Genomic DNA, 24488 nt, shown 5'->3' on the forward strand with positions numbered 1-24488 from the left:
AAACATCCTTCCTCTGCTATAATCATGAATATTTATATATTTTTTTCTCTACCCAACTACCCATATGGTGAGCATGGGGTTTTCCTAATTTCTAAGCCTGGCTTGAGTTCTGGGGTTTGGTGGAAGGTCTGGTTCTACTCTGTGTGTGGTGTTCATGGAATTTTGAAAACTGGAAGGCAAGAGAGATGTGAGAGGGGAAGGATGAAGACAGAGTGAGAAGACTAAGAAGCGAGGACAGGGACAAGATACTCTGGGGCACTTGGAGTAAGAGAAGTGAGGTTCGAAAAGATTAGATTGGGTCAATCAATTTAAGTGTTGAGTGGTGGTTAGAAGAGGGGGCCAGATTGGAAATAATTGTCAACTTTAAGGATGGTGTTGGAGTGGAAGAGAAAGATGTGGTAAGGTCAATGTAGGAAGGACAAAGAGTTAGTTGTCTCAGGTAGGTAATGGATGAGGAGAGATGGGCTATAAGTCAGTGCCCCACAGGAAAAATAAATTTATGAGAGTCATGCTCCCCTTTTATCCCTAACCCTCCCAACACCCTGCCAGTTTTTATTTAGTGTTAACATCTATCTTTTCGGTTGAAAGTGTTTAATAAATGCTGACTAGAGAAGACTACATTTTCCCTTTTTTTACTAAACCTGTTTCTTAAGTTTTGGTATTAATTTCTTTCCCTTTCATTTATGTTAAAGTTCTTCACTATAGTTCATTCTCACAGGGATAACTTTAAAGACTGCTTAGTCTGGGAGATTCTCTGTTCAAATATTTTGCCCCTTATTGAAAGGTTTGTTTTCTTATTATTGAGTCTTCAAAATTATTTATATTCTGGATTCCAATCTATTTGCAGATGTTTTCTGTCAATCTGTGACTTGTCTTTTTCTTTTAACAGTCTCTTTCAAAGAGAAGTTTTAAATTTATGAAGTTTAATGATCATTGCTATAGTTATTGTTAATCTTAGTGTTATAAGAAATCTTTGCCTACCTCAGTGTCATGAAGATTTTCTCCTCCGCTTTTTTTTTCTCAAACCTTGTATTTTTAGGATTTACATTTATGTCAATAACCCATTTTTTATCTGATGGAAAATATGAATGCAAGTTTTTTGTTTTGTTTTGCTTTTGCATATAGGTACGCAGTTCCTTCAAGATAATTTGTTTAAAACAGTGTCCTTTCTCCACTGAATTGCCTTTGCATCTTGGTAAAAAATCAGTTGCTTGTATAAAAGTCATTTCTGGGCTTTCTGTTGAATTCCTTTGATCTATTTGTCTGTTTAAGCTCATTGTTTTTTAAATGGAATAACTAGAGTTACTTTTCCTTCTCAGCTAGTTAGTTTACAATTATGGGTTACTTATATGTAAAACTTGCATTTTGGAATAAAAAATCACAACTTAACCGAAGGAAGGGAAGAAATTAATTATGAAACTTGGTAAAGCAATGGAAAAAGATTATAATGGTTTCTCTACATCAAACCAGAATTATTTTCTAAGATTGAAATTAAAGTGATGTGCAACAGTATGCCTTTTCAGTTGTTTGTATAAGTAATTTTGCATTCTCTCTATATAATTTCATTTATGTTTCTACAAATATGAATTCCTAGGATTTTGAGTCTATTTACTATTGAAACATTTTACCCTTTTCCTTTGTTTATTTTATAGGACTAAGTTTGCAGCATGGTATTTCTAGTTCTCTTCTGAGCTATTCATTCACAGACTCTTACACAGAACACAAGAGTTTTGGAGAGAGTTTAAGCAGTTTCTCATCACCTGAACTCTTCAGAGGATCAGATTCTTTAGGTAAGAAAATACTCTCAACCTTAAGCTGACCCATATAGAAATTGTTCCTTTGTTCACAAAAAATATTCCTCTTGAGAAGGTAAGCTTGTCTTCCTCAACAAAACCTCCTTCCCCAGTCCACTACTGCATTCCATGCTCGATCACTTAGGACTATTCATTAGAAGCTACCAGACAAGAAAAGGAAGAAGATACTAGGGGAATGCCCCCAAAACAGGCCAGTTTGATCTGTAGTATCCCAGAGAAGCTCACAATTTGGCTGCACCAGTACTTATAAAAAGGTATGTCTGAAATGTGAAAGATGTGACTACTTTCTTACTCAAATGGAACTTAGAGATTTATTCTTTGGGGTGTTTTGAAACAGAGGAACTTTGGCCTATAGGATACTAAGCACTGTTAAAAACAAGGATCTGTGATATTTTGAAATGTTGGTCCCAAATACTCATTCCTTTGTGGTAATATTATATATCCACATTGTTGCCATATCCTTGTAGTGGGCAGAGTGTACTCTCTCCCTCTTTGGCTCTGGAAAAGCAATGGAAATATGACTTGCTTTGAGCAGTAGGATATCAGTGAATGAAACATAAGCAGATCTTTGAAATATGCCTAAATGGGTGGACTTGTCCTCTTAAACTTTTAACATTGTGAGAAGAATATATCTCAATTAGCTTCAGCTTCTCCTGTGGGGATCCTAGAATGAGAGGTATGGAACAGAACAGTCCCAGGCAATCTGTAGATTGCAGAGAGCTGCCCCAGCATATCAGCAGAAATGTAAACTGAAGCAAACCTGGTTGAACCAATCTGTAGACATGGGAATTAAAAATAAATGCGTTCATTTTATGTCAATGAGATTTGAGGGTTATTTATTACATAGAAAAAGCCAACTGTTTCAGATACTGTACAGAATGAAGTAGAGACGAAATTAAATGAAGCATACATTATGAATTGTTGTACCTTCTCACCTAATGCCTGTTCCCTCACCAACCCAACATTCCCTTTTTCTGTTCAGCTTCCAGAATACTAGCATCCAGACTTGAACATTTCAGGCAGGAGAATGGAAGATTCTTTCCTAACAAATCTGAACAACCCTAAAGAAAATATCTAATGATACTGACCTCAGTAGCCCTTCAGTGAAGCTGACAAGAACACCCTAAAATGAAGTTAACTTGTGACAAACCCCAACTAGGCCACAGAAATCCCAGTTAGCCTCTTACAGTCCTCTCTTAAATATGAGTAGAGAGCCAAGAATCACCAGACCTCTGAGGAAAGTTTCTAACATAAAACATAGAGATCAGAACAAAGGAAAATATGGAAATGATATCAGCAAAATGTTGGAATAAGAAGCCCTGGCTCCTCCTTCTCCCATGGACACACCAATTCAACAGTAATACATGGACTTATTCCTTTTGTGAGAAATCTAGAAGCTAGTCAAGGGACTCTTATACCCAAGGCATGTATGAGATCAGCCACATCAAAGCCAGTAGGAAAATTCAAGACACTCTCTCACCATAATCCCCACACATAGCACATTGCTGCACAATTGGCAGAAAACCACCAGGTCCCAGCTTCTCCCTGGGGAGGGAAAAAAAGGACTGAACTGTGTGTGAAATGTAAATTTTCTGGGAGCTTCCCAAAGGATTGGCTACTCTTGTGACTATTTCAGAGTGCTGCCTAAGGGAATGGCTTCTGTCTCATCTATCTCAGAGTGCTGATGGGACCTGCTATATTCTAGATGACTCTTGGCCACTAACAACAAATACATTGTGTGAGGAAAGCTTAAGACACTCATGGAACACAATGAAACATGCAATTTATACTTCACAGGAGTCCCAGAGGGAGAAGAGATGAGGGAGGGAAACAAAGAAGGGAGGGATAACAGAAAGAGAAGGAAGAGGGGGGGAAAGGGAGGTGGCGGGGGGGGGGGGGAGGAGAAAGAGAATGTGGGTAGAAGGAGGAAAAGGGAGAAAGAACATGCCAGAAAATTTATTTGTAGAAATAATGGCTGCAAACTTCCCAAATCTGGGGAAGCAAATGCAGACCTAGGAGGCCCAGTGAATCTCAGAATAGGAAAATCAAAGAAATCCACACAGGAACTCATAAATTATCAAAAGTGAAAGACAAAGTATTTTAAAGGCAGTAATGCGAAAGCAAAATAGAAAACAGCTTACATTAGAAAACAGTCTACATTAGACTTACATAGAAAACAGACTTACATAGAAAACTAGACTTACATAGAAAACAGTCTATGTTAGACTATCGATGGATTTCTCAGCAGAAACATTGGTGGCTGAACTGTACAGATACAGTTAAAGTGATGAAAGAAAAGAAACTGTCAACCAAGAATACTGTAACCAGCAACACTGTCATTTTTTAAATGGAGTATTATTCAGCCATAAAAATAATTTTTTATTCTTTGCCATTTACAAAGACATGGGTGGAGCTAGAGAGTATAACGCTAAGTAAAATAGAGAAAGACAAATAAACCATATGCTGTCACTCATATGTGGAATTTAAGAAACAAAAAGAGCAAAGGGGAAAAAAGAGAGAAACCAAGAAAAAAATTTTAAATAAGATTTTTTTATTTGAGAGAGAGAGGGATAATGAGAGATAGAATATGAGCAATGGAGAGAGGGAGAAGCAGGCTCCCCACTGACCAGGGAGCCTGATGAGCGCTCGATTACAGGTCCCTGAAATCATGACTTGAGCCAAAGGCAGATGCTTAACCAACTGAGCCATTCAGGTACCCCAGGAAGCAAAATTGTTTCTTTTTTTTAAAGATTTTATTTATTTATATGAGAGAGAGAGAGAGCACAAGAGGGGGGTGGTGGTCAGAGGGAAAAGCAGATTCCCCACCCAGCAGGGAGCCTGATGTGGGACTCCATCCCAGGACTCCAGGATCATGACCTGAGCTGAAGGCAGTTGCCCAACCAACTGATCCAAGCAGGCGCCCAAGAAACAAACTCTTAATGGTAGAGAACAAACTGATGGTTACCGGGGCACGGGGACAGCAGGAGGCCTGCTTCTCCCTCTCCTACTCCCTCTGCTTGTGTTCTCTCTCTCCCTGTGTCCCTCTCTGTCAAATGAATAAATAAAATCTTTAAAAAAAAAAAAAAGTTGGGGCGCCTGGGTGGCTCAGTGGGTTAAACCCTCTGCCTTCAGCTCAGGTCATGATCCCAGGATCCTGGGATTGAGCCCTGCATCAGGCTCTGCTCAGCAGGGAGCCTGCTTCCTCTCTCTCTGCCTGCCTCTCTGCCTACTTGTGATCTCTGCCTGTCAAATAAATAAATAAATAAATAAATATTTTCAAAGAAAAAGTTAAAAGACTAAAACTATTAAAATTACTATAATAAAATATGTTAATAGATGCACACTATAAAAAGGTATAAATTATAACATCAGTAACAAAGTGTGTATGAAGGGATAAATAAAAATATAGAGTTTTTTGGGGCACCTGGATGGCTCAGTCAGCTAAAGCATCTGCTTTCAGCTCACGTCATGATCCCAGGGTCCTGGGATCAAGCCCTTTGTCAGGCTCCCTGCTCAGCAGGAAGCCTGCCTCTCCTGCTCCCTCTGCCACTCCCCCTGCTTGTGCTCTCTCACTTTCTCTCTCTCTTTCAAATAAATAAATAAAATCTTTAAAAAAATAAAAATAAATATATGGAGTTTTTGTATATAATTGAAGTTGCTAGAAGCTTAAAATAGATTGTTAAAACAAAATTTTATATAAGCACCATGGTAACCATGTAGAAAATACCTATAGAAGATACTCAAAAGATTGGGGTGCCTGGGTGGCACAGTTGGTTAAGCATCTAACTCTCAGGTTCAGCTCAGGTCATGATCTCAAGGTCCTGAGATCGAGCTCCACATTGGGCTCTGCACTGAGCATGGAGTCTGTTTTCTCTGCCCCTCCCCACCTCACGCTCACTTTATTTTTCTCTCAAATAAATAAATAAATATTTTTTAAAAAGAAGGTACACAAAAGAAAAATAGAAAGGAATAAAAGCATATCAGTATGAAAAAAAAAATCAATGAAAAAGAAAGGAAGATGGCAAGAGAGGTAAAGGGGCAAAAGAACTAAAACACAGAAGATAATTAACAAAATAGTAACAGTCTTTCCCAATCAGTAATTATCTTAAATGTAAATGGTTTAAATTCCCCAACCAAAGATAAAGAGTGGGTGAATGGATTAAAAAAACCAAGGTCCAACTATATGCTGTCTACAAAAGTCTCTTTTTACATTTCAGACACACATAGTCTTAAAGTGGAGCAATGGGAAAAGATATTCTGTGCAAATGATAACCAAAAGAGAGCAGGAGTGGCTCTTCTTATATTAGCTAAAACAGACTTTACATCAAAAACTATCACTAGACACAAAGACATGATATAATGATAAAAGGGTCAATTAATGTGAAACATATTATGATAATAAATAAATAGGCACTTAGCATCAGAGTACCTAACATAATCAACTCTGATAGACCTAAATGCATAAATGGACATTTATATGGTAATGGAGACTTCATTACTTACACTTTAAATAATGAATAAAACATCTACACATAAATTCAACACTTAAAAAAAAAAGATTTTACTTATTTATTTGACAGACAGAGATCACAAGCAGGCAGAGAGGCAGGCAGAGAGAGAAGAGGAAGCAGACTCCCTGCCAAGTAGAGAGCCAAATGTGGGGCTCAATCCCAGGACCCTGGGATCATGACCTGAGCTGAAGGCAGAGGCTTTAACCCACTGAGCCACCCAGGCACCCCTAAATTCAACACTTTTTTATTTGAAAATGTATTGCAAAACTACAGCAATTGTAAGACATGGTACTGGTGAATAGGTAGACATATAGGTGAATGGAATGGATAGCCCTGAAATGAATCCATACTTATACAGTCTTCTTGATTTTAAATGAAGAGTGACAAGAATAAACAATGGGGAAAGAATAGTCTCTTCAATAAATTATGTTGGGAACACAGGACTTCCACATATGAAAGGATGAAATCAGGCCATTACCTTACATCATGTAGAAAAACCAACCCCAAATGCACTAAAGACTTAAACATAAGACCAGAAACTATAAAACTCCTAGAAGAAAACACAAGGGTAAATCTAGATGATATTGATCTATGACACCAAAAGCAGGGTCAACAAAACCTCAAGTAGTCAAGTGGGACTACATAAAACTAAGAAGCTGCACAGGAAAACAACAGAACAAAAAGACAACATACAAAAAGGGAGAAATGTTTGCAAACTACATATCTGATGAGACTGATGTCTAAATATGTAAGAAACTCCTGGAACTCAGTAGGAAAAAAAACAACAAATAACCCAATTACATAATGGATGAAGGACTTGAATAGACATTTCCCCAAAGGGGACATACAAATGGCCAACAGGTGAAGGCTGGGTGGCTCAGTCAGTTAAGTGTCTGTCCTTGGCTAGCCCATGATCCCAGGGTTCTAGAATCAAGTCCTACACCATGCTCCTTGCTCCATGGGGAGTCTGCTTCTCCCTCTGGTTCCTTGTAATTATGTTCTTTTTCTCTGACAAACAAATAAATAAAATCTTTTTAAAAAATGACTAAAACCAAGCAAACAGATGGTCGACAGGTATATGAAAAGATGCTCAGCATCACTAATTTTCAGGGGTATGCTAATTAAAGCCACAATGAGATCTCACCTTACACCTGTTAGGATGATAGTGATGATGATAATAATAATAGTAAAGCAAGTGTTGATAAGAATATGGAGAAATGAGTACCCCTGTATGATGTTATTGGGATTGTAAATGGTGTAGCTGCTATGAAAAACAGTGTGGAGTTTCCTTAAAAAATTAAAAATAGAACTACCATATGATCCACCAACACACTTCTGGTTCTTTACTCAAAGTATATACATATGATAAAATAGTATTCAGCCTTAATAAAGGGAAAGACTTCCAAATGCAACAACATGGATAAATTTTGAGAATGTCACACTTAGTGAAATAAATCAGTCATAGAAAGATAAGTACTGTATCAATCGCCTTGCATGAGATATCTAAAATAGTCATATTCATAGAAGAGAGTAGAATGTTGGTTTCCAGGGCCTAGGATGAGATAGATATGGGAAGTTGCTATTCAACAGGTATTAGTGTCAGTTTCGTAAGATGAATAGGTTCTAGAGATCTCCTAAACAAAAACACTGTGCTATATAGTTAAAAATACTCTATTGTAAACTTAAAAATTTGAGAGGGAAGATTCATGTTGAATGTTCCTACCAGAATAGAACAAAAAATTAAAAAGTAAGAAAAGGAACCATGCAGAAATAGAAACACAAGGAGAAAAAAAATTTTTTAAATAGTCTAATTGACATAAACTATATATTGTGTCCATTAAATAAAAGTAGCGTGCTATAAAAAGCAATATTCCAATAACAAATGCAGTAACAGAAAAACTTGGAAGAAGGATTAGAAGTTAGGGTTGAGGAGAGAAGAGTCAGGAGGAAAATAAAGAAAAAAAGATTGCAGTTTAGAGAGAGGGAAAAAAATCAGAGGAAGAGTATATAAAATCTAATATCAAATAAAAGGAGTTATAGACAAAGATAATGGAAGAAACAGAGGGAAGAAAATTATGAATGTTATAATTCAAGAGCATTTCCTAGAGCAAAAGAGTATGATTTCTGTGTTAAAAGGGCCACAGTGTACCTAGCACAATAGATAAAAAACACCAAGATAGAGCATTATGCAACTTTAGAACTAGAGAATGGGATAAAAAGAATGGGTTTATAGAATTTGAAAGAGTTTGTGATTAAATCAATAAAAAATACAGAGAAAATTACAAAGACTTATTGACTGTGGGGTGTAGGGAGGAGAAATGGTTGTTATGGTATACTGCAAGAGTAAATAACATTTTTACAGCAATTTATCATCATAATGTCTACACCGAATATTGATCTAACTACATATGCAATATAATGAATTGTGGGAATTGTGAGAAAGGTGGGGACAGGGACATAAGAGAGAATAACCTCATCCTTCCATAGCGGGAATTCAATGGAAAACTTAAAATCGACATCAAGTGATACTTGTATGTTATTTAGTGATATGATATTTAATGGGACCTAGGTGTAATTTACACATAAAATATTAAGAGGAACCTCCTGTGTATGCCATCTGTCCCTTAGGTCTATAATCTTTATGGGGCAAAAATCTATGAAAGAAAATAGGTTATAGCACTGAAATAGGCCAAAGATTATTATCCTAATGCAGTCACGGCTTGTCTTTTTTATCTGTCTTACTCAAAATATTTAATTACCACAGCTTGGTATGGGGAACCTAAGCTGGTATGGGAACCTAAGTTGGGGCTCAGGGAGATAACCTACTATTTGTACGCTGTTCAAAGTTGTGCGCCATTTCCTCCTGCTGTTTTAGATTGGGAATGTCCCAAGTTGGAAGAACATACACGATGCAAAAATTCCACTCTTCTGGATACCAGTACAGCAGTAGCAATAGAGAAGGTACCACAGTTTTCAAACCTCTCTGCAATTTTAGGTAAGTTTTCACATTCTCTTTTTCTCATGTAACAGGGGAAACCCCCTCATCTATGTTGGAAAAAAAGTAATTTCTAAAAACTATTTATAAGCTAAATTCATCAATTACGATTACCTTTGGCTACACATAATATCTGACTAGTAGTAGCTTATGCACATATGGATCTTCTTTTTTATAACTTTTATTTTGAACTAACTTTAGAATGCATAAAAGGTGCAAAAATAGAGAGTTCCTATATATCTTTCACCCAGCTTTCCCTAATGCTGCCTTATATAACATTAGTACAATGATCAGAATCAGAAAATTAACAATGGTATAAAACTACAGACTTTATTCACATTTCACCAGTTTTTCCACCAGTTTCTTTTCTTGTGTTTCAGGATCCAACATTGCATCTGGTTGTTATTTCTTCTTTAATCTACTATAGTCTGTGACAGTTTCTCAGTCTTTCTTTGTCGTTCATAGTCTTGATACTTTTTGAAGATTTCTGATCAGGCATTTTGTAGAACATCCCTCAAATGGAATCTGTCTAATATCTCCTCATGATTGGAATGAATTTATTCACTCTTTAAAAGAATGCTGCAGAAATGATGTTACGCCCTTTTTAGTACATCATATGAAGTTCTTGATGTCAGTATATTTTATTACTGGTGATACTAAACTTCATCATTGGATTAACATAGTGTCTGTGGTTTCCTGCATGGTTAAGTTACTAGTTTACCTTTGTGTTAACAAATATATAGAAAAGATAGTTCAAGACCCTTAAATTCTGTTTCTCCTCAAGTTTTCATTCACTGGCATTAGTAGTCATGAGAGGAGTTTGTGACATTTATTACTCTGGTGTTCATATAATGATGATTTTCCATTTCACACTTTGCTGCTACATTTACTAGTTGGAATTCTACTGTAAAAGAACTATCTCTTTTCTGCCACTATTTATTCAGTTGTTTATGTCAGTATGAAGTCATGAATATTTATTTTATGTGTCCAAGTCCAATACTTTCATTATTTATTTACATATATATAGAATTCTAGTATACACATAAAGAAGTTTCATAATTGTTAACCCAGATCCCTTTGAGAAACACACTAACTAAATAGATTATAGCATTTTTGTACAGTTCTGTTTGTTATTACTATTACTCTTGTTATTACTATTACAAATTAAAATAATGTTTTCTGAAGCTATATATACAGGTTAGTTCTTTTCTTCCCTTCCCCTTGCAGTACAGTTGGTATTCACTTGAAATATACTTAGATTGATTTGTTAGTGTTGGATTCAGTTTTTCATTCCCCATCCTATTTGATATTTGTTTGTTTCTTTATTCAGAGAGAAGGGGCTATGTGAAGGTATATGAAACGTTGTGGTTCTGAGAGTCAAAGTTGTAAGAAATATGTATATTCTCAGAAAATATCACTATCCTCTTGGGATGCCTGGGTGGCTCAGTTGGTTAAGCAGTTGCCTTCCACTCAGGTCAGGTCATGATCCCAGCGTCCCGGGATCGAGTCCCACATTAGGCTCCTTGCTCGGCAGGGAGCCTGCTTCTCCCTCTGCCTCTGCCTGCCATTCTGTCTGCCTGTGCTCACTCTCTCTCCTGCTCTCTCTCTGATAAATAAATAAAATCTTTAAAAAAAAAAAAAAGAAAGAAAGAAAATATCACTTCGTCCTTCCTGCTACTCTGATCCAATTCCTCTCTTCTTTCTACACCTTTCCCATCCAACCATTATAAGTAACTAGTCTCTTTAGTTTATGGTTTATCCTTCTTATATTTCTTTTGTATGTATTTTCTTACATCTTATTCTTTCTTGCATGGAGCTTAGCATACATATAGATGTACTTTTTATTTTGTTTTTTTTTCCGCCCACATAATAATAGGTACTAGAAATCACTGCAGATCTTATAGAGATCTTCCTCATTTTTTTGATAGCTACATAGTATTCCACTGTATGGATGCACTTTTGTTTGTCTAACCGCTCTTTTATGAATAGGGTGTGCAGGGGGTTTTCCCCCAATATTTTACCACTACAAATAATGTGTTAATGAATAAATTTATTATATATATCTTTCATATTATTGATGGAATATCTTCAAGGTAGATTCTCAGAATTAGGATGACTGAGTCAAAAGGTAAGTGGATTTATAGTTTTGTCAAATATTGCCAAATTTTCCTCCAGAAAGATTAAACCTGTTTGCATTTCCACCAGCAATGTATTACAGTGCTTGTTTCCTCATATTCTCACCAACAAAATATATTGTCATATTTTAAAATTTTAAAAACTTTCTACTCTAATAGGTGAGAAATGATATCTCAGTGTTATTTTAATCTGTGTTTTATTGTCTGTGAGTTTAACATTTTCATGTGTTTGAGAGCCATTTTTGTTTTTTTTTGTGTGTGTGTGTGTGTGTGAGTTTTCCTTTCATGCTTTTTCCCCATTTTCATTCAGTTTTTCATCTTTACCCTCCCTCTCTAGGTTCATTAGATATTAAGTATATTAGCCTTTTCCTAAAGGCTCCAATCAAAAGACATAGGGTGACATAATGGATTAAATGAACAAAACCAATCTATATGCTGCCTGTAAGACTCATCTCAGACCTAAAGACACATACAGACTGAAAATGAAGGGATAGAAAAACATTTACCATGCACATGTAAATAAAAAAAGGCCAGGGCAGCAACACTTTTATCAGACAAAATAATCTTTAAAACAAAGACTATAACAAGAGACAAAGAAAGGCATTAAATAATGATAAAGGGATAAATCCAGTGAGAGAATATAACAGTTGTAAATATCTACATATCCAATATTGAAGCACCTAAGTACATAAAGCATATATTAATGGACATAAAGAGAGAAACTGATAGTAGTACAATAATACTATGGTACTTTAACAACCCATTTAAATCAATGGATAGATCATCCAGACAGAAAATCAATAAGGAAATGGTGTCTTTGAATGACACACTACACCAGATGAACATAACAGATTCATACAAAACATTTCATCCAAACAAGAGAATATATACTTTTCAAGTGTTCATGGAATGTTCTTGGGAATAGATTGCGTATTAGGCCAGAAAGCAAGTCTTAGTAAATTTAAGAAGGTTGAAATCATAGTAGGCATCTTTCCTGACCACAACAATATAAAACAAGATATGATTCACAAGAAAAAAACTGGGAAATAAACCCCCAAAACATGTGGAGACGAGACAGTATAATATAAAACAACCAGTGAGTCAACAAAGAAATCAAAGGGGAAATCAAAAATTATATAGAGACACAAGGAAATGAAAACATAATGGTTCCAAGCCTTTAAGACAAGCAGTTCTAAGAGTGAAATATAAAGTGGTAGAAGTCTACCTGGAGAAACAAGAAAAAGCTCAAATAAATTATCTAATCTTAATCCCAAAGTAACTAGAAAAAGAACAAACAAAGCCCAAGATGAATAGAAAGAAGGAAAATATAAAGTTCAGAGCAGAAATAAATGTTATAGATACCAAAACAAAAACAAAAAACAATAGAACAGATCAATGAATGCAGGAGATTGTTCTTTGAAAAGAAACAAAACTGATAAGCCCTCAGCCAGATGCATCAAGAAAAAAAGAGAAAACGCCCAAATAAATACAACCAGAAATGAAGGAGAAGTAATAACTGACTCTAGAAATATAAAAGATGATAAGAGAATAATATGAAAAATTATCTCCCAAAATTGGCCACCTTAGAAGAAATGGGTGAATTACTAGTAACACACAATCTTCCAAACTGAATCAGGAAGAAGTAGAAAATCTTAACAGACCAATTACCAGTAACAAAATTGAATCGGTACTTTAAAAACTACCAAAACATCAAAGTCTGGGACCAGATGGATTCACAGGTGACTTCCACCCAGCATTTAAAAAAGAGTTAATACTTCTTCTTCCCAAACTTTTCCCAAAAAATAGAAGAAGAAGGAAAGCTTCCAAACTCATTTCACAAGGCCAGTATTACCAGGATAACAAACCAGACAAATATGCACACCCAGAAAGGAAGGGAGGAGGGAAAGGAGGAAGCAAGGAAGGAAGGAAGGATAAAGAAAGGAAGGAGGGAGAGAGTGGGAGGGAATGAAGGAGGGAGGAAGACAGAAAGAAAGATAGTTACAGGTCAAAATTCTGAATGAACATAATTGCAAAAAATCCTCAGTAAAATACTAGCAAACCACATCCAACAATACATTAAAAGGATCATTCACTGCTACCAAGTGGGATTTATTATGGGGATACAAGGATGGTTCAGTATTTGCAAATCAATCAACATGATATACCACATCATATGATTATCTCAGTACATGCAGAAAAAGCATTTAACAAAATTTTACATCTATTCATGTTAAAAAAAAAAAAAAAACTTCCCACAAAGTGGGTTTAGAGGAAACACACTTCAACATAATAAGGCCATCTATGAAAAAAAGCCACAGTTGATATTATACTCAATGGTGAAAAACTGAGAGCTTTTCCTAGATCAGGAACAAGATAAGGATGTCCTTTCATTTTACTTTTCTGCTACTACAGCATAGTGTTAGACATCCTAGCTAAAGCAATCAAACAAGAAAAAGAAATAAGAGCCATCCATATCGGTAAGGAAGAAGTTAAACTGTCATTTGCAGATAACATGATACTATAGATAGAAGACCCTAAAGACTTTACCAAAAAACTATTAGAACTAATAAATAAACTCAATAAAGTTTAAAGATACAAAATTAATACCCAGAAATTGGTAACAGTTCTATACACTGATAGTAAAGTAGCTGAAAGAGAAATTAAGAAAACAACTCTATTTATAATTGCCCAAAAAAGAATAAAATACCTAGGAATAAACTTAACCAAGGAGGTGAAAGACATGTATTCTGAAGATTATGGAACATTGATGAAAAAAATTGAAGAGAACACGAACAAATGGGAAGATATTCCATGCTCATGGATTAGAAGAATTAATATTTTTTAAATGCCCATACTTCCAAAAACAATCTAAAGAGTCAATGCAATCCCTATCAAAATACAATAGCATTTTTCACAGAACTAGAACAAATAATCCTAAAATTTGTGTGGAACTACAAAAGACCCCTTATAGCCAAGACAATATTGAGAAAGAATGAAACTGGAGGTGTTGTACTTCCAGTTTTCAAGATATACTACAAAACTGTAGTCAAAACAGTATGGTTCTGGCACAAAAACAGACACATAGATCAATGGAACAAAAGAGAGAGCCCATAAATAAAACCATGCTTATATGGGCAGTTAATCTGTGACAGAGGAGACAAGAATATACAATGAAGAAAATGCTTCTTCAATATATGCTTCTGGGAAAACTGGACAGCTATGTGCAAAAGAATGAAACTGGACAACTTTCTTACATCATACACAAAATAAATTCAAAATGGATTAAAAACCTACATATGAGACCTGAAACAATAAAAATCCTAGGAGAGAATACAGGCAGTACTTTCTTTTACATAAGCCATAGCACTGTTTTTCTAGATATGTCTCCTGAGGCATGGGAAACAAAAGGAAAAATAAACTATTGGGACTACATTAAAAAGCTTTTGTACAATGAAGGGAACCATCAATCAAACAAAAAGGCAAGCTAATGAATGGGAGAAGCTATTTGCATATGATATATCTAATAAGGGGTTAATAACCAAAATATATAAAGAACTTCTATAATTCAACACCAAAAAACCAAACAATCCAATTTTTAAAAATGGGCAGGGTGGGGCACCTGGGTGGCTCAGTGGGTTAAGCCTCTGCCTTTGGCTCAGGTCACAGTCTCAGGGTCCTGGGATGGAGCCCCACATCAGGCTCTCTGCTCAGTGGGGAGCCTGCTTCCCCCTCTCTGCCTGCCTCTCTGCCTACTTGTGATCTCTCTGTCAAATAAATAAATAAAATCTTAAAAAAAAAAATGGGCAGGGTCCTGAATAGACGTGTTTCCAAAGACATACAGATGGCCAACAGACAAATGAAAAGATGCTATACATCACTAATCATCAGGAAAATACAAGTCAAAACCACATACCTGGCAGAATGGCTAAAATAAAAAGACAAGAAAAAATAATTGTTGGTGAGGATGTGGAGAAAAAGCAACACTTCTAAATATGAATCAAAACCACAATGAGATAACACCTCATACCAGAAAGAATGGCTAAAATTAGCAACTCAGAAAACAACAGATGTTGGTGAGGATGCAGAGAAAGGGGAACCCTCAAGACATAGTGATTCAAAGGGGCACATACATCCCAATGTTTATAGCAGCAATGTCCACAAAGCCAAACTGTTCAAAGAGCCCAGATGTCCACTGACAGATGAATTAATAAGAAATTTCTCTCTCTCTCTCAGACACACACACACACACACACACACACACGAGAAATATTACTCAGCCATCAAAAAGAATGAAATCTTGCTATTTACAATGATATGGATGAAACTAGAGGGTATTATGCTAATCAAAATAGTCAGAGAAAGATAAATACCATATGTTTTCACTCATATGTGGAATTTAAGAAATGAAACCAAGGAACGTAGGGGAAAGGAAGGAAAAAGAAAATAAGAGGAAAATAGAGGGAGAGGCAAATCATAAGACAATTTTAACTGAAGGAAACAAACTGAGAGTTGCTGGAGGGTAGATGGGTGAGAAGATAGGGTAATTGGGTGATGGACAAGAAGGAGGGGACTTGAAGTAATGAGTACTGGGTATTGTATGTAAATGATGAATCACTAAATTCTACCTTTGAAACTAAGAATACAGTATGTATTAATTATATTGAATTGAAAAACAAATTTTTAAAAAAATATCTTGAGAGAGAGAACACATGAGGACAGGCACCGGGAAGGGGGAGAGGGAGAAGCAGGCTATCCACTGAGGAGGGAACCCAACTTGGAACTCAATCCCAGGACCCCAGGATCATGACTGAAGCCGAAGTCAGATGCCTAATGGGCAGAGCCACCCAGGTGCCCATTAAATACAATTTTTTTTAAAAAAAGAACTCTTATCCACTTTTGGTGGGAATGTGAATTGGTACATCCACTGAGGAAAACAGTGTGGATTTTCCTCAAAAAACAGAAGTAGCATATGATCCAATAATTCCACTAGTGGGTATTTACCCAAAGAAAACAAAACCATGTAATCTGAAAAGATTACATGCTCCCCTATGTTTTGCAGCATTATTTGCAATAGCCAAGATATGGAAGCAACCCAAGTATACATCGATGGACAAAGGGATAAGAAAGATATGGTGTGTGTGCGCGCGCACACACACACACACACACACACATACACACACACACACACACACAAGAATATTATGCAGCCATAAAAAAGTTTGAGCTCTTGCCTTTGCAACATGAATGGACCTGGCAGGTATTATGTTAAGCAAAAATAAGTGAGACCGAGAAAGACAAATACCATATGATTTCACATGTGTGGAATCTAAAAAACAAATCAAATTAAGAAACAAAAAGCAGGGGCACCTGGCTGGCTCATTTGGAAGAACATGCGGCTCTTGATCTCAGAGTTGTGAGTTCAAGCACCATGTTGGGTATAGAGATTACTTAAATAAATAAAAGTTAAAAGAATTTTAAAAAAACAAACAAAAACCCAGAATCAGATCTGTAAATACAGACAACAAACTAATGGTTCCCAGAGGGAAAAGGGATGGGGTATAGGCAAAATGGGAGTAGGAAAGGAAGAGGAGTAGGAAACACAGGCTTTTAGTTATGGAATGAATAAGTCAAGAATATTATAATAGCATCCTGTGGTGACAAATGGTAGCTACACTTGTGGTGAGCAAAGTATAATGTACAGAGAAGTTAAGTCCCTATGTTGTACACATAAAACACATAAAACTAATGTAATGTGTGTTACCTATACTCAAAAAATTTTTTTAAAGAATATTAGCCTTTTGTCTTTGGTATATATTATGAATATTTCTCCCAGTTTGTCAGTTGTCTTTTTGTGTATGTTATTTTTTTTGTCATGCAAAAAAATGTTTATTTATATTGGATTTACTTCTGTTCCCAGGCCAGAGCTAATGTAGCAGCTCACTAATATCATTAAGATCCTATAGTCATTATATCTTTCTACCACCAAGTGTGTTGGATTGTTTCCCCATAATTGTAGAATGGTTGCTAAGCCTCTGGGTATCACAGCAGTTCCAGGGAAAAAGAATGAGAAAAGGCTGTACTAGCCATGTACATCTCTTTTTATCAGAAGAGTCAAAGCTTTCCAAGAAATTGCCCAGAAGACTTCTTTTATTTTATTATTATTATTTTTTTAATTTTTAAGATTTTATTTATTTATTTGTCAGAGCGAGAGGGAGAGAGAGCGAGCACAGGCAGACAGAGAGGCAGGCAGAGGCAGAGGGAGAAGCAGGCTTCCTGCCGAGCAAGGAGCCCGATGTGGGACTCGATCCCAGGACGCCGGGATCATGACCTGAGCCGAAGGCAGCTGCTTAACCAACTGAGTCACCCAAGCGTCCCCAGAAGACTTCTTTTAGATCTATTGGCCAGGACTGAGTCATATGCCTACTGACTACTTGGGAGGCTTCTTTGATAAAGTTTATGAAACAAAACAAAACAAAACAAAAAGCAAGTTTTTCATTCTCTTATTCTCTATATTGGTATAAAGCAAGGAGAAATGGAAAAGAATGGAGAGGAGGAATGGGAATTGATGATGTCAGTTCACCTCTCGGGGCCTGCCAAAAAGTAGGGATAGGGGCGCCTGGGTGGCTTGGTGAGTTAGAGCCTCTGCCTTTGGCTCAGGTCATGATCCCAGGGTCCTGGGATTAATCCCCGATTTGGGCTCTCTGCTCAGCAGGGAGCCTGCTTCCCCCTCTGCCTCTCTGCCTACTTGTGATCTCTGTCTGTCAAATATATAAATAAAATCTTTAAAAAAAAAAAACAGGGATAAATAATATCAAAGAATTAAGCATTGATTATAGGGTCCCTTAAAGGAGAGTTGATAGCTGTCTGGATGGCAGTATTTCAAACAGTTCAAAAACCTGTCTTCTATGTTATGTTTAGTTTGGCAACTCCTTTGCTGATATAAAGTGCACAAAGAAGCAGCCTATCTCTTTAGTGAGTGTTTCAGTTAGGTTTTTTGTCCACTGCAGGTGACCAAAAAAAAAAGTAAGTAAGTAAGAAAAAGGAAAGAAAAAGAAAAGAAAATCCCACCTCAAATAATTTATCATGTTAAAAAAGGAAGTTATTACCTGAAAAATCCAGCAGTACATTATATGCAAATACAACTTGATCCAGAATTTCAAATGACAGCAATAGGAACTAATTCCTTTCCATCTCTAAGTTCATGGTCCCTCTGTGCCAGTTAAGTTCTCAGCTAAGCTCCCCCTTCATATAGCAACTCTTTTTAGGTCCAGGCTTATATACTCACAGCCTCGAATCCAGTGAACAAAGTGCTTCTCTTTACCAATGATTTGAATAAAAGTCCTGATGTTACACATTGGCTAAAATTATTTCATATGCCTATCCTTGAACAATTTGGGCAGGAAGATGCAGGGCTCCTGTTATATTGAGTCACAGGCCTTGTCTAGCTCATCAAAGGAAAAGCAAGGGACTATTATCAGCAAAAGCAGAGAGTAGTGCATTGTAGTCTTTTATATTTTAGGAACCTCCATTTCAGGGAAATGCTTCTCAGTGATTATTAGATACCATTCACTTCACTTTTACTTAACTGTAACATTCTAATTAAATATAAGCAGACTTCTGCAGCTGATTAGGGTCATAAGTTCTTCAGAAGACTACTCTCATGATTCTTTATGTTCCTAAGTAATAGCATAGTGGATCTGGACTGTAAAATGTTGACTGGTAGGCATTTTCTTGGCTAATCAGTCTAATATGTATATCTATATGCTTGGTACTAGATTAAGAACCATGAGATCTGAGTTTAAGTTCCAGGTATGCGGCTGTTAGTTTTATAACTTGACAAGTTATTTTTTTAAATATATGTAGCATAGGAATAGTAAATTGTTACATTTGCCTCACAGGACTATTATTAAGAATCAAGAAAGATAAAAAAATTGAAAAGGACTTCAAAAATTATAAGTATCCCAATATAGGCTGATAGATTCCTGCATCTCATAAAATTTCCCAGCAATTTTGTTGGGTTTATTTTGGTATTTTGAAAATACTTCTACCTAATTTGAGTGGCAGACATAAAAACAATATGAAAAAATAAAATTATAAAAATAAACTATACTATCACCATATACTTTAGAAAGAATATTTCTTTTTACTTGATTTTTGCCTCTGGTCTCTATTTGAATTATATTTCTAATAGATTGGTTTTTTTCCCCTTTCTTAGGTATGTCTTCAGAAGACTATCAGAAATGCCAGAGAGAAATGTAAGAACTAACATTTTAAAGTTGTGCTTTTGAAAACCCTGTGTTCTAATAGTTACATACCTGGAGTGATTATTAGCCCACAAATTCAGGTGTTCATTTATTCATGGTTGGTTGAGGAATCATTATGTGCCCAAAGTATGCTAATTGCTAGAGATATATTGTAATGAATGAAATTGATTAAAAACAAAATTCTTGCCTTCATCAAGTCCACATTTTAGTTGGAAGAGGTAGACAATAAATAAGTGAGTAAATTTATACTATTCTATGTGGTAATTAATCCTATAGAGAAAAAGTAAAATGGGGGTGAGAGAGCATTGGAATGGAGATTCACTATTTTAAGTAGTGTTGTCAGAGAAGTCGTAACTGAAATTTAAGCAGAAACCTAAAGAAGACAGAGCAAGATGTGTGACTCATAGGAGAGAAGAGTAATAGTTGGAGCATGAACCCACGGCAAGAAGGCCTGGGTGCTAGGAGTGGAATGTGGGAAGAGGAGAAAGGAAGTGAAAGAAGCAGCAGACATCATATCACATAAGACAATGTAAGTGAATATAAGTGGATTGGAAAGCCTTTGAAAGGTTTAGAAGGGTGACATGATATAACTTCGGTTTTTAGGGGCGCCTGGGTAGCTCAGTGGGTTAAAGCCTCTGCCTTCCGCTCAGGTCATGATCCTGGGGTCATGGGATCAAGCCCTGCATTGGGCTCTCTGCTCAGCGGGGAGCCTACTTCCTCCTTCTCTCTGCCTGCCTCTCTGCCTACTTGTGATCTCTGTCTGTCAAATAAATAAATAAAAATCTTTAAAAAAAAAATAACTTACGTTTTAAAAGAATCACCCTGGCTGTTTTGTTGAGAATAGATTATGAAGAGACAGGAATTAGGGAGATTATAGTGAGGAGACTGTTGTCATAATCTAAGCAAGAGATATTGGACTAGAGTGGTGAGAGTAAAGGTAGAGAGGTCAGATTTTGCATATATTTTGAAAGCAGAACTAACAGGATAGACTGTTACTTTTTGATGTTCTGAATGGTAGAGTCTGAAAATAGTGAAGACTGACTCCACGGTTTTGGCTTTAGCAACTAGAAAGACGGTGTTGTCATTTATTAAAATGGGAGAGACTAAAGAAAAGCATTTCTGAGCAAAGATCAAGGATTTGGTTTGGGGCTTGTGGACTAAGGGGTAAGGCATATGTGAGAGAGACGGTATCTATACTGAAGGAGGTAATCATAATCTGGATCATGAATGGCCTTAGGGGCTGGGATTTTTATTTTCTCTTGAATGTGATGGGAGTCTCTGAAAGATTTTCAGTAAACCTATAAAATATAACAAAAATTTTAAACACTTTAATTTTCAAAGTTTGAAGGAACTTGAAAAAATCCATACAAGTTTAAAAACAAATCCAGGAGACACCATAAAGAAAATGACAAGATAGTCCGTAGGATGGAATAAAATATTTGCAGATTATATATCTGATAAGGGGCTTGTATCTGTAATATATAAAGAATTCTTGGAGTGCCTGGGTGGCTCAGTTAAGCGTCTGCCTTTGGCTGGGGTCATGATCTCAGGGTCCTGGAATCGAGCCCCACGTTGGGCTCCCTAATCATCAGGCAGGCTGCTTCTCCCTCTCCTTTCCAGTCATGCTCTCTCTCTCACTATCTCTGGTTCTCTTTCTCTCTCCCAAATGAACAAATAACATCTTAAAAAAATTTTTTAGAAAGAATTCTTAACAACTTACAATAAAAGGAAAAAGTAACTCTATTTAAAAATGAGCAAAGGATCCAAACAGGCATTTCTCCATAGAAGATACATAAATGATCGAGTTTCATTCTTCTACATATAGCTGTCCAATTTTCCCAGCACCATTTATTGAAGAGATTCTCTTTTTTTCCACTGTATATTTTTTCCTGCTTTGTCGAAGATTATTTGACCATAGAGTTGACCATAGAGACCATCTGGGCTCTCTACTCTGTTCCACTGGTCTATGTGTTTGTTTTTATGCCAGTACCATGCTGTCTTGGTGATCACAGCTTTGTAGTAAAGCTTGAAATCAGGTAACGTGATGCCGCCAGTTTTATTTTTGTTTTTCAACATTTCCTTAGCAATTCAGGGTCTCTTCTGATTCCATACAAATTTTAGGATTATTTGCTCCACCTCTTTGAAAAATACTGGTGGAATTTTGATCAGAATGGCATTAAAAGTATAGATTGCGCTAGGCAGTATAGACATTTTAACGATGTTTATTCTTCCAATCCAAGAGCATGGAATGGTCTTCCATCTTTTTGTGTCTTCTTCAATTTCCTTCATGAGTGTTCTGTAGTTCCTCAAGTACAGATCTTTTACCTCTTTGGTTAGGTTTATTCTCAGGTATCTTATGGTTCTTGGTGCTATAGTAAATGGAATAGATTCTCTAATTTCCCTTTCTGTATTTTCATTGTTAATTTATAAGAAAGCCACTGATTTCTGTACATTGACTTTGTATCCTGCCACGTTACTGAATTGCTGTATGAGTTCTAGTAGTTTGGGGTGGAGTCTTTTGGGTTTTCAATATAAAGTATCATGACATCTGCGAAGAGAGAGAGTTTGACTTCTTCATTGACAATTTGGATACCTTTTATTTCTCTTGAAACTCGACCATTCTCTTACACTGTACACAAAGATAAACTCGAAATAGATAAAAGACCTCAACGTGAGACAGGAATCCATCAGAATTCTAGAGGAGAACATAGGCAGTAATCTCTTCGATATCAGCCACAGCAACTTCTTTCAAGATATGTCCCCAAAGGTAAAGAAAAAAAAGCGAAAATGAACTTTTGGGACTTCATCAAGATCAAAAGCTTCTGCACAGCAAAGGAAATAGTCAACAAAACAAAGAGGCAACCCACGGAATGGGAGAAGATATTTGCAAATGACAGTACAGACAAAAGATTGATATCCAGGATCTATAAAGAACTTCTCAAACTCAACACACACAAAACAGATAATCATATCAAAAAATGGGCAGAAGATTGGGACGCCTGGGTGGCTCAGTTGGTTAAGCAGCTGCCTTCGGCCCAGGTCATGATCCCAGCGTCCTGGGATCGAGTCCCACATTGGGCTCCTTGCTCGGCGGGGAGCCTGCTTCTGCCTCTGCCTGCCATTCTGTCTGCCTGTGCTCGCTCGCTCTCCCTCTCTCTCTCTCTGACAAATAAAAAAAAAAAAATGGGCAGAAGATATGAAGAGACACTTCTCCAATGAAGACATACAAAAGGCTATCAGACACATGAAAAAATGTTTATCATCACTAGCCATCAGGGAGATTCAAATTAAAACCACATTGAGATACCACCTTACACCAGTTAGAATGGCCAAAATTAGCAAGACAGGAAAACATGTGTGTTGGAGAGGATGTGGAGAAAGGGGAACCCTCTTACACTGTTGGTGGGAAGGCAAGTTGGTGCAGCCACTTTGGAGAACAGTGTGGAGATTCCTTAAGAAATTAAAAATAGAGCTTCCCTATGACCCTGCAATTGCACTACTGGGTATTTACCCCAAAGATACAGATGTAATGAAAAGAAGGGCCATCTGTACCCCAATGTTTATAGCAGCAATGGCCATGGTCGCCAAACTGCGGAAAGAACCAAGATGCCCTTCAACGGACGAATGGATAAGGAAGATGTGGTCCATATACACTATGGAGTATTATGCCTCCATCAGAAAGGATGAATACCCAACTTTTGTATCAACATGGACAGGACTGGAAGAGATTATGCTGAGTGAAATAAGTCAAGCAGAGAGAGTCAATTATCATATGGTTTCACTTATTTGTGGAGCATAACAAATAGCATGGAGGACAAGGGGAGATGGAGAGGAGAAGGGAGTTGAGGGAAATTGGAAGGGGAGGTGAACCATGAAAGACTACGGACTCTGAAAAACAAACTGAGGGTTTTGAAGGGGTGGGGGTTGGGAGGTTGGGGGAGCCAGGTGGTGGGTATTAAGGGGGGCACGTATTGCATGGAGCACTGGGTGTGGTGCGAAAAACAATGAATTCTGTTACGCTGAAAAGAGATTAAAAAAAAAAAGAAGAAGATACATAAATGGAAAAAAAATACATGAAAATATGCTCAGCATCATTATCCATTAGGGAAATGCGAGTCAACTTGAATGAGAATCACTTCATACTCACTAGGATGGCTATAATTAAAAATACTGATAATAACTATTATATTGTATATGGAAAAATTGGTACTCTCATACATTGCTGGTGGGAATTTAAAATGGTGAAGGTGCTTTGGAAAATAGTTTGGTAGTCCCTCAAAAGGTTACATGTGACCCAGCAATCCTCTCCTAAGTATGCATACCTGAGAAAAATGGAAACACATGTCCACATAAAATCTTGTCATGAATGTTCACAGAAACTTTATTCATAATAGCCAAAAAAGTAGAAACAGTCCAAATGTCTGTCTGCTAATGAATGCACAAATAAAATATGGTATAGACATATGGAATATTATTCAATAATAAAAAATGAAATTCTGATATATACTACAATGTGGATGAACCCCAGACATACTCTAAGTGAAAGAAGCCAGTCATATAAGAGCACATACTTTATGGTTGCAATCATATGAGGTATCCAGAATAGACAAATCTGTCTAGACAGAAAGATTAGTGATTGCTTAAGTCTAGGGTGTTTGGGAAGAAATAGGGACTGGCTGCTTCATGGGTATAGGGATTCTTTTTGGGGTGATGAAAATGTTCTAAAATTAAATGTATGACAGTTGCACAACTCTCTAAATATATTAAAA

The 24488-nt window shown here is 36.5% G+C and overlaps 1 protein-coding gene across 1 annotated transcript in view; it reads left to right on the forward strand.

The window, feature by feature from the left end:
• Positions 1–24488, forward strand: part of MEIKIN (meiotic kinetochore factor) — an 87139-nt gene that overhangs the window by 10189 nt on the left and 52462 nt on the right. The window contains exons 5-7 of the mRNA XM_044227782.1: positions 1653–1790; positions 9201–9320; positions 19671–19710. Of these exons, the coding sequence (XP_044083717.1) occupies positions 1653–1790; positions 9201–9320; positions 19671–19710 (298 nt within the window). The remainder of the gene's footprint in view (positions 1–1652; positions 1791–9200; positions 9321–19670; positions 19711–24488) is intronic.

This window comes from Neovison vison, chromosome 1 (assembly GCF_020171115.1).
Source record: "Neovison vison isolate M4711 chromosome 1, ASM_NN_V1, whole genome shotgun sequence".
In the NCBI taxonomy this organism is placed as follows: domain Eukaryota; kingdom Metazoa; phylum Chordata; class Mammalia; order Carnivora; family Mustelidae; genus Neogale; species Neogale vison.